This window comes from Mya arenaria, chromosome 10, assembly GCF_026914265.1.
Source record: "Mya arenaria isolate MELC-2E11 chromosome 10, ASM2691426v1".
Classification (NCBI taxonomy): Eukaryota; Metazoa; Mollusca; class Bivalvia; order Myida; family Myidae; genus Mya; species Mya arenaria.
In genome coordinates this window covers 70,010,915-70,028,079 of record NC_069131.1, presented here as the reverse complement: position 1 = coordinate 70,028,079, position 17,165 = coordinate 70,010,915, and the positions used below count along the sequence as shown (strand labels likewise).

Genomic DNA, 17,165 nt, shown 5'->3' with positions numbered 1-17,165 from the left:
TATTTATAAATGTGTATGTTAAAGTATCCCTTGTTTACAGAACTTTTCTCGCGGTCTAATGAAGCCATATGTGGAATCTCAGAAGAAGGAGAACATGAGTAAGAATCGATACAAAGGCATTTATCCATGTAAGTGTTGACCAATGTTATTTCATAGTGCAATTGTTTAATCTGACAAAAGCTACACATACTTGACGGTTCTATCTTTTGACCGTTGATAATGAAGCAATGGAAACGAGGTGATAGCTATTCCTTAAAGATTTCAAATTGACTATAGTAAGTTCGTATTAAAGTATTCTATGAACTGTCTAAATACGTATCGTTAACAATCGTAAATTGCATATAATTTTCCAATTCTATAACAATGTATTATATACTGATTTAAATTACATCATTTGCTTGTTTCATTTATCCATGTACGTAATTGGCGTTGTAATTGATTAATTTGCATGAGTGGTTTGACTGTTACATGAATAAGTCGAATCCACTTATTTTTTATATTACTTAGAAAATAAGAATATATTTATTTCAAACATTAATATTTGAAACCATTGTTGTTTTCCTTTCATTTTAACCGTTTAGATGATGACTCGAGGGTAAAGGTTAGAGGTAGTGGCAGTTCCGACTACATAAACGCAAGCTTTATTAATGTATGTAAAGTTAAATAGTATTGTAAAATGTGTTTTCCTTATTAACACCACACATTAATTTCTATATCGGAATGGTAACAAGTAGAATGTGCGTATCTATAGATACCATGAGGATGACTAACTACGCTATTCACTTAGCTACTGCACGCTATGTATTAAACGTTTTCATTGACAACATGATACAAACACATTTACGTCACTTGGAACTATCGTGATTAAATAATACACTCACACTAAAGCGATTGAGTGTAACTTTTATAACGCGGATAGTGACTTTTTACTCATATAAGTGTTTGTGCAGTACAAATACTTCGTAGTTTAGTGGGCATGCACTCGTACTGTCAAATGGAAACATGATGTATTCGGGACTTCCTTGTCCATTGTGTTATTCAAAAACGTCATCACAATACCCAATGACATAGTGTTTAAACCTTGATACAATAACAGATAACAGATTATATTTAATGTATTCAATTGCACCGTTTCAGGGTTATAAAAAGCCGAAGCAGTATATCGCCACATTAGGTAAGACGAAAAATGAAATATTAAACCGATATCACGAATCCAGGTGTCAATTTGTATAAGAACATTTTGTGAAAACAAATAGTTTCGTTATTTAAATGCTTGAAATTTAATGCATGGCATTATTCTCACTCAGTGCATGATTTCAATGGTTTAATAGCCACTCGGTTTATCTGATAATTCAAAAAGTTCGATATTATGACGCATACATACTGTTGAACACAGCATACCTGAATACACCCATTCGAACAACTTTTAGCAAAATTAATGTATATTTTGTCTTAGCTTCGGGGAAACCATTTAAATCACTAAGCACAAAAAGTAGATTTATTTAATGTCTGTTTCCATATAATCTGAGTCCAGTAACATAGTAACCCATTAAACAGATGGCATTAACCAATGGTTGTCCTTCTTATCGTTTGTCTAAAGGGAACGATATAATAATTAGATTTATTTATTCCAAATTTATTGTACTTACTTAACTTTTAATTTAATGTATTCGTGGTATCATTCAATTTGTATATAAACATTAAATGATATCGGCGTTTTACATACTTCCGTTCTAGGTCCGATGTCCAATCAATTAGGGGATTTTAGCTTATTTTGGAGAATGATTTGGCAACAGAGGGTTGAGAAGATTGTTATGGTTACCAACATGGTTGAGCACAGTGTAAGTATAAAACTAAAACAATTGTCAAAGTACTCTAGATGATAACGTTATGACGAAATAAGCTATTAAAGTAAAAACACAAAATAGCCCTTTGCATATCATGGTTACAATTGTGCAATTATGTCCTTTTTGTCATTACAATATAATTACAAATATATAAGAAAAATATATCGAACACAAATGTGTATGGTCAATATAGTTTTTTCTAAAACTCTAATTTCTTTTATAGTCTTTAACATGTTATGTCACATAATCTTTAAAATGTAATGTTGTAAATGTAAGTATTCTTTAAGATATTAAGACAATGTTCTCATAGGCCCCATGTCAATACAAATCGTAAGGTTTGACTTTGTAGTTGTAACTCCGTTTTTGGCGTAAGCTGCGTTTCAATTAATGTATCGTAAGGACATTTATCATGTAGACTCTGCCCGTAAGTTAACGGTTGAACTCGAGCACTTTTAAGGAGAGTAAGGTTTACGACTAAGAAATATTATTGAAACAGGGACCATGATCTTTCAAATGGTATGTCACATGTTATTTTAGTCTTTCAAATATTATGACACATGGTTTATGTTGACTTTTAACAGTTTTCGAGCCACATGTACATTTCAGCCACGTGATCAATCCGTGTATAATATTCAAATTTTTTCGTTTTTCGCTTTTACATCTGACTTACTTACTCTTTTACAAGAACACTAAATCACTGTCGTTGTTTTAAATGTATGAATACGCCTTATGTAGTCGTTTGTAATAAGAATTTCACTTGCTGACGTATGACGATATACTTGTGGGAGTAAACCTGTGTATTTAAGGTTCCTTGTTACTGAAACTACTATTATTATACTACCATTGATTATCGATTAAACCTTATTTGAATGGTGTACGTTGGTAAAGAATAAAGGTATGCTATTTCAGTCTCCTAAATGCGAGCAGTATTGGCCGAACCCTGGCACAACTAAGAAGTATGGTGATATAATGGTGGAGAACCGCTCGGATGATGAGTATGCCGAGTTTACTAGAAGGACGTTCACAGTGACCCTGGTGAGCCGACATAATATACATACCATTGGATGTCATTGAGTCTGTTTTAATGGTTCTTGAAAATAGAGTGCAATTTATCGTGTACTAACTGGCATTGGAATAGGTACATCTATGACTACTGTTTCAATGATAGTCTCCGTCAAACAGAAGCTGCATTTTCACGGCGCGTATTGTGCGCTTTCGGAGAATAGGTCGTCCAAGGTTTAAGTAATATTTTATTTCAACACAAATGGAACTCTTCCAAGTTTACATGTTTATAAATATCGTTTATCTCAAAATTATCTCAAAATGAAATCCGATAACATTATGTGAAAATACCTCTTATACAAAGTTAACTCTGGTCTATGCATTTAATTCACTTTTAAAACACGTTTTTCTAGTTTATGGATTAAATTTATTCATATTACATAATATGGTGAGAATATCATCTATGACGTGAAATGAAAAAGCGCTTCTCGAAGGGTAAATGCCCAATTTCTAAAGGTGTATTGTCAATATAAAACCGCAATGCCTCCACAAGCTCATTAAACTTGCATGTTTGACTTAAGTAACTTTAACGTAAACCGTCATTCGGGTTTAAATTTATAGATTGCCTATCGTTATTTTAACAAAGTCGTTTTTATAACATGACAAAGACTTAATAATATGCCTTATTATATTTCACTGATATATTTAGTTATATTTCTCTGCTAGATTTATTTATAACTTACACTGAGAGACTGTGCACGAGTTATTAAAAAAAAATGTGAATTTCACCTGTTTCATTGTGATATAAATTTTCTTTTCTGGATATAAGTATTCTAACCACAAAGTAAATTTATACGAAAGACAACAATTTCAGATAATGCAATCACATTATGAAAGTGGTTTCGAATATGAAATTAAGGCAGTATGATGTTAAAAGCTAGATACAGTATTAAGTGATGAACACAATAAAACAATTCGTTCGTGTTTTTTAATTCAGAATTTAATTTGCCTTATAATCACCCGCTCAAAAGAACATTTAGATGGGTATAGATTTGGCGTTTTCCGTCCGTCTCTCCGTCAGGAGTCATTACTATGGACAAATGTTTTTAAAGTATATGTCTATTGTGCATTAACACAGGGCGCTGGTACACGCGCAAAATTATTCTTTCTCGGGTCATTCATGCAATTGTTATTGACAATTGCCAATCCGGAGCCATTTCTAAGTAACAGGAATTCATAAAGCATATCTGAGAAGTGCATATCGATAGTGTGGTGGTGCACGTGCAATATGTATTTAGATCAGGTCAGTAACACGAGTTAGTTCCATTAACGAATGAAAACAGCTTATTCTTGTCCTAGAGTTTTCATCCATATTTTCAACCTCATATTCGAAATTCCTCTCTATGTAAATCAAATTTAAGGACTTTAAGATGTATCTTTTACCTGGATTCTTGAAATGTTTAATTCATTGATAGTGAAATTCCTACGTTGGGGATATTATTTGTATTGTTAAATTTGATAAACATTCGTGTTCACACGAACTCACACATATAATGAATCATGCAGACAGTTTGAATTCGCAAATCAATGTACAGCGCCAAGCCGAGTATCCAAACAATAACCAAGAATGAGTTTAAGGGCGCACATATTAAACTTCAATGTTCGATTATAAGATAAACAAAGGAATGCTCACCATTCAACCAAGCAATATACATCAGTTGATGAAGTTTGTGCTTGCGTTTAACAGTATAGAGAAGAAGCAACTGAATTCAAATACTATTTCATAAACATATTAAAAGTATCGTACTTGAACCATCATATATATGTAGGATACCGAAGAAAGGACGTTGCACCATTTGCAGTTCACGTGTTGGCCTGAAAAAGCGGTACCCGACGATGTTACTGCGATGATAGAGTTCCGACAGCGGGTTCTCAGTACTCAGAGTCCACTAAATGGACCTACGGTTGTACATTGCAGGTGTGTACTTGTATCTAATAAAGTCTACTAAATGAGAGTATATAAGCTTTCTTGTGACCGAACTCTATTTTTGAACTTTCAGCAAAAACTTGTATTCTTAAATGACATATTTTAGGAATTGAAAACGAATAATGATTGTGAAGAATACTTTTTTCCTCTCCATGAATTAAACTTATATTTTATTTATGTGAAAGTAATGGGGATATTAATTTTCCCTTACCTAGGAATAGTTTACAGTACGAGCTTCCCACTTTTACAAAGAAGTTAATCTTGTAAAGATAAAAATGTTTATGTTTTCAAAACTGCTTTTCACGAGTTTGAAGCGCCTTCTTAGCATTTGACTGTGTTCCACTCTCGCTTTTAAGTGCTGGCGTCGGAAGAACAGGCACATATATTGCCTTGGACATCCTGACAAAAGAAGGTGAGGCGGAAGGAGCCATTGACATCGCGGGATGTGTCAACAGAATGCGCCAGAATAGGCCAAATATGGTTCAGACATTGGTAAGATAATATTAGTTCTAAAATAAACTCTGATTTTGCAAAACACCAAAACGAAGCAAATTTGAAAGGATTTTGGTTATCCAATTGTTTCAATACTCTCGAAAAAAACAGATAAAAATATATGTTTACCAGCACTGACATATAAAATTTTAATATTGCTGATTAGATACTGTACAACTATATATAGATAATACTTGTATCGGCTTTGTAAACAAATCATGACTTTCTCTAGTGAATTTCCATTGCTTTATGTGGTACTCTTTCAAATGCTCGTGTAAAACTTGCACGCACTAGTAAGCTATGTATTAATTATTTATTATTATTAGTTTATATTAACTATCGTCTACAAAGTCAAGACACATTGTGCAGATGAAATTTAAACTACTGAGATATTGTTAACTGAAACCAAATGTGTAAAATAATTAACATTATGTAAATATTGAACAGTTGTGCTTCTTTGCAGACAGAGTAACATCTATTACTAATGATGTAATATAAGTGTCATATTCTCGTTCCTTGGGAAGTATCAGTTTCTGCACACCGCCGCGATTTATTCACTTACTTTCGATTGCGAACAAATCAAGGGAGAAAACTTCAACCAGTACATAAACAATTTCACTACACAAGAACTGAATAGTCTGTTCAAGGTAAACTTGATAAATATTTTACTGATAACAATTATTAACATATGTTTGTCATCCATTCTTTTTGTACTCTATATTGGTTATTTGACTGCGTCCGTACTTTATTTCTACTAACTGTCCAACATTTGGAGAATGGACTATTAAATAGTTTAATAATGGACAGTAATGGACAGTCATTAGAAGTAGTAGTATTTTGCGTTAAACATGCTTTAGAACCAAGACGATAGAACCATGACTTGCGTTAAAATCTTGTTTTTTTCTTGTAAATGCAATCAAAATTGTAAAACAAGCTATCCACTTATGTGATGAAAAATGACTTAAAAACCGTTTTTGTTTTGGTTTAAAAAATAATATTAAAGATAAATTGATTAAACTTTTGGCAACTGAGCTTGTTTCTTTAGTTTTTCATACAAATATTGTTCATAAAATTCCGATTTATAGGTTGTAACAACTCAATGTCCAATAAAGACGTGACTGAGGCTTGAGGTTGGGGAAAAGGAACATGTTTATTTTTGTATTTTTGTTTATCCCTTAAAGAGAAAAAATAAAGCTTCAGTATTAAGGGAATTATGCACACTGATAACACAGTTTGCAGGTTTTATACATCCGTAGAAGTTTAATTTTAAAGATTTTTATTTTAAATTATAATCAACATAATATTTCACAATTTAAATGTTCAATAGCGCAAACTTATTATTATTTGCCAAAGAGCTTCATATCATTAACATATTTTCAATGGGTGTGAAAGTGTCCCGTAATTTGACAATAGTGTCCTAAAATTAATGATATAAAACTTGTTGTTTACATGTTTTAAGTATGTTAAACGACTCAGACTATCATTTATGACAGCGAAAAACAGCCTGGGCAATGCGTGCCTCGGACTAGACTTTCTCATAAAATTGACAGTTTTCGGCCTTTCACTTTTGCATAAAAGAGAGTCTACTTCAGTATGTTTTGCCTACATAATATCCTACGGTTGTCTCCTCTGTTTTGTTGGAATGCTTATTTTTCACGTACTTCATTTTTTTCATTACAAAAGCCGACAGCACCAGAAAGCTGACCTGAACGATAATTCAAATCTTATTTTTTTGAAGGTTAATACTTGATATATATCATGTATATTGTGTTCTGCGTAGCTGCCATATCTAACTCTTCAGTGAAGCATATATTTTACGTTGCGTCAATATTTGACGATTTTGTTTTTAGCAACTGCAGCACACGGTCGAAAAACGATCAAAATATGAAACAGAAGCGGTTGAACGAAATAAACAGCACCTAAATAAAAACAGAACAAATGCTGATATCCCGGGTAAGTTACAGAAATGAGCTGATAGCGTGTCAAATAACTTGTAAACAAAATTTAGTCCGGATTATTGTCTGACACAAATAAAACATTTATCAGAAGGTAATAACTGTCTAATAACCAAAAATGACTTTTGACTTTATAAATAAACAAATCTCGCTACAACGTAAATGGAACAAAATGATCAATTTTAAACCGACGTCCTGTCTTTCCAAAGCTGATATTGATAAGCTTGCTTTTGTTCAGGAAACGAAAACAGACCCCGACTTCATCTGAATTTAAAACCAGGAGCTTCAGACTATATCAATGCTGTTTATATTCATGTAAGCATTATCCAATTTTCTACATGTTATTTGTTAAGTCGATTAAAAAAACGATATCAATATTAGTTGAATTATACAGGCCATTTATTACGAAATGAAATTGAACATCGTCCGATTATATCACAAGCAAATTTATTTGATTTTTTTCAAACATGTCGGTGCTTTCTCCTTTTAATAACTGAACGTTGTCATCAATAAAACACTTGTCATAAAGTGTACGCTGTTCCCGCAGTTATATGGATTATATTCTCCCGTTTGTTACAGAGCTTCAGAATCAAAAAACGTTACCTGGTAGCGCAGACTCCACTTTCAGAGACAATCATTGACTTTTTGACGCTTGTTGTCCAAGAGAGCTGTTCGTGTATCGTCAGTTTCGAAGCTAATATGGACAAACAAAAGGTTTAGTGTACACTGTCTACGATTTTATCGCCAGATACACTACATAAATATTCACCAGTTATCAAGCTTTTAAATCAAAGAAATAATATGATATAAATGTATTATAATCCATGTTTATTTAATCAGATAATGTTCACGTCAAACAGGCGTAGGTTACTCGTCGAGACTGAAAACCAAATACTGCACAGTTGAATATATATAATATTTGTACCAGCATGTTGAATTTAGTTATTGAAAACAGTATAATGCAATTTAGATTTCATTGAGATCTCCTCTTAATTACACTTGTTGCAGAATATTGGAATGTATTACCCTGCGGCAAACCAAGACATTTTAAAGAAGGGAACGTTTCAAGTCAGCAGCTCAAGGGAGGAAAATAGAACATTCTACACAGAACGAACATTGACAATACAGCACAAAGAGGCAGGAGTAAGTACTAACAAAAGTTGACTCACTCACTGGACAACTACTTATCATACAAACATTGTTATGCCGAAACTATCGGGTTTAAACGTTGGTGTATACGTAATATGTTACGAGTGTAGAAATCCGTATTCGTTGTAAAAAAGCCTCACTATTCAGGACATTTTACGTAACACTATTTTTGTACTGTACATCATCTCAATATTCAATATAAACTGCTAGATATACGCACTGAAGTGCAATTGACATTGGATCATGTCAAAACAATATGATAGTCTAACGTGTAGATAATTATCGTTTCAGAATAGCACAGATCGATCCATTCAACATCTTCAATATACTGACTGGGATGAGATGAAGAATATTCCAAGATCAACAACAAACTTTCTGTCATTTCTGAACGTGATAGAGAAAGTCGTGAAACAGCAAGATGACGGACCGATTCTGGTCCATTGTTTGTAAGGAAATACTTTTCAATTTTGGTTTTCATCGTTTAAACTGCAATTAAGCTTGTGAGCAAAATGTCGAAATGAATCCTAAACAAAGGCAATAATTGTTCAACATAAGACTGTAATATTTTATCCAAATAATTGTCGTGGCATAAACGTAAGCCAAGATCTTTATATTCCGTTTCACATTTTATCTCCATGAAGAATAGAATCTGTTAGAAATATTGCATAACCGCATGATATGTAAGGGTTGAAAAAATACTTACTGCTTGTAATCTTGTCTCCTTAACAAAGTGATGGTGCGGGCAAAAGCGGCCTGTTCTGCGTGGTGTCGTTGCTTCTCACCAAAATGGCCGTGGAACATGAAGTCAGTGTACTCAACGCTGTAAGGAAAATAAAAACCACACGGCGGCTAGCGATCCCCAATCAGGTGATATTCCTCTTATCAATCTAAATGTAACGCACAATATATATTATTAATTCAAATATCGCATCCTTATTATTCGTTCGACAAACGCTACGTTGTTAAAAAACATTGATGGGAATGGTTCCCTGTTTATTGAATTGTTTCCATTTTATATAAGCGACGGATACCGGTATCAGTTAATGGTCCGTATGTTCGATCATTGTATAAAAGAAGTACGCATGAAGTTGAAATTATCGAACTCTTTTTAACGGCAGTTTATAATTTGTGTTTTCAGGAACAATTTGTGTTCTGTCATGGCTGCGTATCGGAGTATCTTCGTTCGTTCGAAGTGTACGCAAACTTTCATGAAGAAACTTGAAAATTTTAACTTGTTGTCCAGACGGCTGATGAATGTAAAACTGGTGATAAATTTGAATACAAACAATGCATATAAGTATGTTGTGCATACAAAAATACAAGTATCTACTAAATAACTAATATGCAATTATTTGCAAGATATCAAATGTGAATAAAACTGTATTTAATCCAATATTGTACATGTATTAATGAAATCGGAATGGATTTTTTTATCAACAATTTTTATTATCTAACGTTTAAAACAGCCTGTATGTAGGTGTATAAGGTTTATCTTTGTAAGTGTGTTATTATATAAACAAAATATGAGCAGTAAAATGTGGACATTTACATAACATATAGCTGAAATGCAATTGTTGCTAGCTGTCATCAACATAAACCTTCTATTAATTATGTGTCTATATACATATTGTGACATATAATTAACGGTAAATATTTAATACAAATATGTCATAACAAATTGGTATAATTTAGATATATCCTTGCATAGTTCATGAACATGTCAATTTTACATTTGCCGACAGCAAAATTGTTCTTTTGGATTTATACATTGTCATGTTTTCATATCTATAGTGTGCATTCTTTATCTCAAATTGCGAATGGAATTTCACCAATAGTCTGTGTTTTAATTCATAAATTAAATTATATTGTTGTATATATACATGCACATTGTTTCTTCTAATATCTCCTTAGATTATAGAGTTAATGATATAAACTTGTTTTGTAATGTTTTATACACAATCGGGTCATCTTGTCAATGAGCTTACGTTCAAATTTCTTAAAATCATAATTTTCAGTAAAACGTTTAGGAAAGAATAATCGAGTTGAAAATCTGTAATTAACATTGTTAACAGGATTATGCTTGGACTTAACAATTTTTTGGCCAATAATTCGTTGTTATTCTTATTGCACAGAAAGGACGATGGAGTTGGTATGTTTTGTTCGGTCATCAGTTAATGGTAATAAATAATAAATGTTGACAATAAATTTTGTAAATATATTTTATCTTATTCCATGACTGAATGAAATACTCAGTTTACAGATAATCGATTTGAATGTGTTTGCTTTATTTCTTTTAAAGTCATTAAAGTTGATAGTATTAATATATTTTCATATCTTTTATTGTTTGTTTTTCTTCTTGGGCTTACTAAAAATGTATAGCATGCGCGCAAGCTTACTTTATGGAAAGGCGGTAACTAATTTATACATTCACAATAGCAATACTCAGTAGAGTAAATGATGTTTTGCTCATTTTGTTCCTGTTGTGTTAAAATAATGCAATACATATGAAATAATGAATTTTATCAGTGAAATGACATAATTAAATAGTATATTTTCACTGAAAAGAAAAGAGTGAACATATCATTTAAGGAACTTCTTTTGGAACAAAACAAATTACAGTCGAAAATAACAGCTTTTACATGAATTCGATGTTAATTTATCCATTACATACCTTTAAAAGACCTTTGACCTTGTAATACGAAGTTTACGGAAATGTACACAACAAATAACATATTTCGCTTTATTTCACCAAAAACTGGTCAACAACCTAGCGATGTATTCACTCTTAATCTGTAAATATTTACACCTAAAATTATATTCTTTAAATGAACTGCTTTTGTTATTATCATCCAATGAACGCGACATCTTCGGATATGTTCGGATCGTGAATCATCGCATAACAATAAATATGAAACTTTTTTATCTAGTTTTTGTTTTTATTGTGTCAGCAGGCACTGGAAAACTTCAATCAACATTCCAGAAAGTGAACAGTAATGATATGTATTGTTGTCATAAGTGTTTCAAATTTACGTTTAAAAGTGATTTGAAGTGGTTGATCTTTTTTTCATTATTGGCGTTATTTGATATACTGTTTCCGCTTACGGTCGGGTCGTTCAATTTACAGAATGGATGAAAAAGAATTTCTGTAAGCTTATCTTAAAGGAAATGAAGGAAATAAGGAACTATTGGTGTAAATATAAGAAATAAATTGCATAATTGATGTTATTATCGGGGACATGAAGGCAGTTAGGCTGGTAAAAGTACGCATGGAGTACTTCGATCTCGACACACTTTAACCAGCCCAACTGCGTTCATAGCCCGATAAGGATGAAATTCTTTCCTTAAAACGACCCTTCTTTAAGCAGATCAGAAAGATCTCCGACAGAGACATTTGAAAAACAGGAATATATATACACATGCAAGGACAGTTACAACATGCACAGAAATGCCATATTTGCAGCGAAAATAAGAACAATTGTGGAAAAATCAACCCGTTTTTTTTATAACATAGCATATTATCGTAGCTCACAATTTGTTTAATAGGGTTTGTTTAATCTTAAAAGCAATGACTTCAAACTAAGATACCGATTGACGAATATGTTTTTCGCCACATACTGGATGCATACTTATTTCAAATTTTAAAGTGAAAATCCACTTAAAGGCAAATGATGGTACCAGAACCGTTATTTGCCCTTACAAATCCGCCGTTTTGGTTGCATTAAAGCACTTTCCAACTTAATGTTTGCATGATACAAAACTACGCCCCCTCCCCCCCCCCCCCCCCGCTTGATGCATTTATCGGACGTTTTTCCTTTTTAAATATATTTGTTTTAATTGCAAATAAACTGCAAATGACACAATGCAGACGATTAATCCGTTACTGTTTTAAACCCGAAATAAAAAATAATAAATAATAAATAATATAATACCAGTCTGATAAAAATAAGGCTGAGCAATGCGAATGAGCGTAACAACTGGATGCCAACATTGATATTAGCTGTACATAGACCTTTTAACTCATCAACGACATATATACAATGTTTATCCATGATATTAAATATTTACATGTTTAAGACAAGTAATTGAAGACGTATATTCCAAACGATATATTTAAGAAAACGATCTGACTTATATAGATCGTTTAATGTTCTTGTAAAATATTTTGAAAATGCAACAAATTTACGGATTTCTCCAACGCGTGTATAGACAAACATATATGCAGGAAAAACGGAACCATGAGACATTCTAGGAACATCGTGAACGATAAACGATTCTGAACACGTAGTTTTATGATTTCCAATTACGTTTGCATGGGCGCTGTTGTTTCCATTTTTGTCACAACTTATATAGGCAAGAGCAGAAGGGCTCTTATTCACAAGTAAATGAAACCTCATTATAACTTCATAATTCAACAGGAAAGTGTTGATGAATAACATTTTCCACATTAACCAAACAATGGGTCATATGACAGTTAGCACTTCCCGATACAATACATGTAGCATTCAATACTTCATAAGGAAGTTATCATCATGTTTTATATTGTGAAGTTTTCGGCTCATATTTTAGATTTTAGATTATTGGCAAAATAGAAGCCTTAACATATATATAATCTTCAAGAGTTGAATGTGATTATAAATTGAATAAATCTTATATATGTGAGTATACTTTTCCTACAGGTCAGTTGACTTCATGTTTTGCAACTATTGTATATAATCTTTTTAAATGTATGATTTGTTGACGTTTCTCGTTGCTTCGTTGATTTAAAATATGAATATCTTTAACATTGTTTTATTTACTACTGTAAATTTTATACCAATGACTATTGTTTAAAAGCATCACGAAATACATGTTTCTACTTTCTGGGAAATTTACTAATATTAACATTTTGAACAGGAAACGTCCCAAGCACCATTGGTTTTGAGGCAAAATGATTATGCTGATAGTTATTTTATTCTGCTGTTTTCCCGCATATGACGCAGGTAATTTCATGGCTATTTCGTTATAATATGTTTTTTTTTATTATCCATATTAATAAAGAAATACCATGCATGAATGGTGTAGATTCGTTTTGTAACTGTTTACCAAGTATTTAATTGGACAAAATACGTATGTTAAGAATTGCTCTTTAGCTACAGCCATTATAGACGGGGTTGAGGAAGACTGTAGTGCAAACTGTGTCTGCTGTAGGGGAGGAGTGGAACGATGTGGTTTTCAGAAAGGGATCGGAGACAACTATTGTTTAAATGGTTGTGTCGACGGAATATGGGGCCATAGATGTCGTAATCGATGCCCCGGAAATTGCTCTTCTTGTGATCCAAGTCAGCCAAAACTGTGTTTCGCCTGCCTAGATACATTTTATGACAAAGAAAATTTGTGCAATAAGTCGTGCTCGGTAGGATGCAAGGACGGACTTTGTTTAGATAGCGGCATTTGCGATTGTAGTTCTAATTTTGAGGGGACGCATTGTGACCATTGTATTGAAGGCAAATATGGATCTAGTTGCGCCTTTAATTGTCTCCATCAAAACTGTCGAAGTGCAGATGAGACGGAATGCCATTCCTGTAAACCTGGATTTTTCAATACCACTGCGTTTTGCGTAACTCCTTGCTCAGTTGGGTGTATAAACTTTTCTTGTAACAATGATGGTAATTGTGCATGTCGCGAATCTTTTACAGGAAGCAGATGCACGGACTGTATTTTTGGAATATATGGGGTACACTGTAACAGACTGTGTTCTAAGGGATGTTTTAGTGGATCCTGTTTGAGAAATGGAACATGTTCTTTGTGTTATCCTGGATATTACGGAGATATGTGTCATGAACTATGTTCTTTTGGATGTGTTGATGAAGTTTGTATGAGGAATGGAACATGTCGTCAGGAATGTATTGCTGGATATTATGGAGATCAATGTAATGCAAAATGCTCGAACGGATGTGTTGATGAAGTTTGTATGAGGAATGGAACATGTCTGGAATGTATTGCTGGCTTTCATGGACCTAGATGCAATTTAAAATGTTCTCAAGGCTGCACTAATAGAATCTGCATAAGAGATGGTTCATGCACGAAATGCATTTCAGACTTTTACGGAGAAAACTGCAACATATCGTGTAAACAAGGAGCTTTTTTGAGGAATAACACATACTCCTGCATAGATAACGTTGCAGGTAACGTTTAGAATACGTCTTTATATGAATATTTTATATTTTGCAAAACATTAAAGAATAGTATGAGTCCACTTCTTTTTTTAAAATAGTATTGTAACCAAATGTGATTTGATTATAGGAGCATGTCCGTAGGTGCACTTTTTTCATCAATTCAAACATTACAGGCTTTCAAAATCATGAAACTGAAACAGATGGTATCAGCCCTGGCCTTACTGTAGTAGCAACATTTATTGGGTTTGTGGCTGGACTAATCATTTCTTTGATTGGAGTATACATCTGGAAACGTCAGTAAGTGTTACTGAATTGGGTTGTATTTGTTCAAACTAAGACAAACACACTTCTTGACGTTAGGTTCAGCAGGATTAGGTTTATCTAGCTTGACATTATCTAGTAAACAAAAATGTCCAAAAGTTTAAAATATTTCAATGGCTTATAATAGCCTATGTTTTTGTTCTAAAGACATGATACCGGATAAATAATTCAAACTATAATTTTATCATTTGCATTAATAAATTTAACTTAAAAAACACAATATGTATGAGGGCTGATACACCTCGATATACTTTAGCGTTGCATAATATTGAATAAATAGAATGGTCTGTTATGTTTCAGATTATTTAAGCATGGAAATGAAAATATAGACATGGCCACCTCGACAGGAGACACCATCAATGGTGGTACGTTTTTTTAATACGATTACTACAAACATTTAAGGCCAGATTCACGAAACATGTTCAAATAGAGTCATGACAATACTTTCACTTAAAATATTCTGATTTTCTTGAATAACACATAAATAATATAATACAATATAAAAGTACAAAACTGCATTTTTCAAACATATATTCTCCATTTTGAGAAAGTTATCGATCATATCGAGCCTTTACACAAAATGCTGTTTACCTAAAGAACGTTTATTTCATGATATGAAACAAATTTATCGAAGTGTTATTGTTTTTGTTACAGTAATTAGAACTAAATAATAATAATTCGATAAAAATGCATATTGAATAATTGTTGTTGTTATAATGCAACTGAAAATTTATCATTTACAGGTTTGACTTTTTCACCTGAACAAGACGTTGAGCGGTTAGTTCAGGACGAAAGAAGAAACAGCTCGGACCAAACGGTGTACGACATGTGTGAAACTACTTTTGTCCAACATGGTACGAGCGAAGATGCGTATAATGAGCCCAATGAGGATAGCCACAATTAACGAATCAAGAAAGGCACAGCTTGTACGTCAGTGGATATCAATAGCTGATTGTTGCATTTGTAACAATATATGCACTATTTGTATTTTTTTTTAAATACATTGAGCCCTCATCGTTCAATACTCCCGTTAAGGATCAAACGTTAACAATAAGCGCTAAAATTATGTGTTATCGTTAAATTATCTAAACGCTGACACACATCAGTTCCGGTTAGTGTAAGTTTTCTTAGGATTTTAGAACTATTGGGAATTGAAGTTTTTAAATATTTCCATAATGATATTTATGCGAAAAACTACAGAATGAGTCCAATGTTCATTATCTCTATGTATTAATAAAGAAATTTACAGCCAGCAGATTGAATTACGTGTAGTTAAGAACCTAGAAAAATTCATATCAAATATGGGCATTCATTTGCATATGTATATTTGTTTTAATAACAAATGTGTTTGTTTCATAAGGGTAATGAATACTTAACACAAATATTAATGTTTTTATATCAGTTTCCAGGGAAAATTGTTTACTAGCAATCGATGATCAATAATCTTGAAGTTAATGATTGTACATGAACGGGTCTATATTGTGTACATACATGTGTTAACATTAATGTGTTTTATATATCTGTCTGTATGACTCATTAATATGTATATACAAAATAGTTTGAAATAAACGTTTGAAATGTTGCATACGAAATGATTAAAAAAAGAAGATTTTAAAGGAATTAAGAAGAAGGAGTACGATTTTTATAATCTTAATATTTAAAAATGGAGCAACATGATAATTGCGTGTACGACATCCTAAATCATGATTGGAAGGTGCATTCTTCAGAAGTTAAATTGTCTTGTTGCAAACGGTCAACTTTAATATTTTGACAAAATCTTTTTTTCACGATTTTACCAATGATAGAAAAAGTTCTTCAAACCTTACGCTTATGTTGCGAGGATTTTATATGACTCTTTTGTGGGAAGCATTCGAAGAGTGCTATTGAATTCAATTTGTATTCATACCTTTGTCTATAAAATTCAAGGACCAGTGTTTAAATTGTTGTGAACTTATTGACATTATTTTAACCAGGTTTTTATACAATTTCATTTTTTGTTTTAAATTATTGTTGTAATACTGTAAGTCAACCAGTTCAACAGAGAAACAGACGAAAGTTACAAAATTGGGACAACAAGAAAATTAACTTACTTACAGTATTACAACAATAATAATCGAAGGGTAACTCGACACACATTTTCATTTGTACCAGATATCACAGCTGCGTAGTGCAATCCGGAACAACCACCAAACCCTCCGCATTGTCTTGTGCAACTTTTGCAGTACCTTGTCTATCAGACTGAAAGGTTGAAAAGCAT

At 32.5% G+C, this 17,165-nt stretch overlaps 2 protein-coding genes across 2 annotated transcripts in view; both read left to right on the top strand.

Moving 5' to 3' along the window:
- The window catches only part of LOC128205727 (receptor-type tyrosine-protein phosphatase alpha-like), a 42,361-nt gene extending 32,208 nt beyond the window's left edge, over window positions 1-10,153 (top strand). Inside the window, exons 15-20 of the mRNA XM_052907639.1 lie at window positions 7,522-7,598; window positions 7,863-7,997; window positions 8,292-8,426; window positions 8,724-8,878; window positions 9,164-9,299; window positions 9,571-10,153. Coding sequence (XP_052763599.1) covers window positions 7,522-7,598; window positions 7,863-7,997; window positions 8,292-8,426; window positions 8,724-8,878; window positions 9,164-9,299; window positions 9,571-9,654 — 722 coding nt within the window. The 3' untranslated portion in view covers window positions 9,655-10,153. The remainder of the gene's footprint in view (window positions 1-7,521; window positions 7,599-7,862; window positions 7,998-8,291; window positions 8,427-8,723; window positions 8,879-9,163; window positions 9,300-9,570) is intronic.
- Window positions 10,154-14,382: 4,229 nt separating this feature from the next.
- On the top strand, window positions 14,383-16,309 carry LOC128204978 (scavenger receptor class F member 2-like). Its single transcript, XM_052906374.1, has 4 exons — window positions 14,383-14,596; window positions 14,761-14,884; window positions 15,209-15,273; window positions 15,652-16,309. The coding sequence occupies exons 1-4, from the start codon at window positions 14,383-14,385 to the stop codon at window positions 15,810-15,812; spliced, it is 564 nt and encodes a 187-aa protein (XP_052762334.1). The 3' UTR covers window positions 15,813-16,309.
- The last annotated feature ends 856 nt before the right edge of the window (window positions 16,310-17,165 follow it).

Excerpts from the sequence above, each read along its gene's own strand:
- LOC128204978 (XM_052906374.1), top strand. The coding sequence starts at position 14,383 with ATGAGGAATGGAACATGTCTGGAATGTATTGCTGGCTTTCATGGACCT. Across the intron at positions 14,885-15,208 it reads GTATACATCTGGAAACGTCA|ATTATTTAAGCATGGAAATG; the intron begins GTAAGTGTTACT and ends GTTATGTTTCAG. Across the intron at positions 15,274-15,651 it reads AGGAGACACCATCAATGGTG|GTTTGACTTTTTCACCTGAA; the intron begins GTACGTTTTTTT and ends TATCATTTACAG.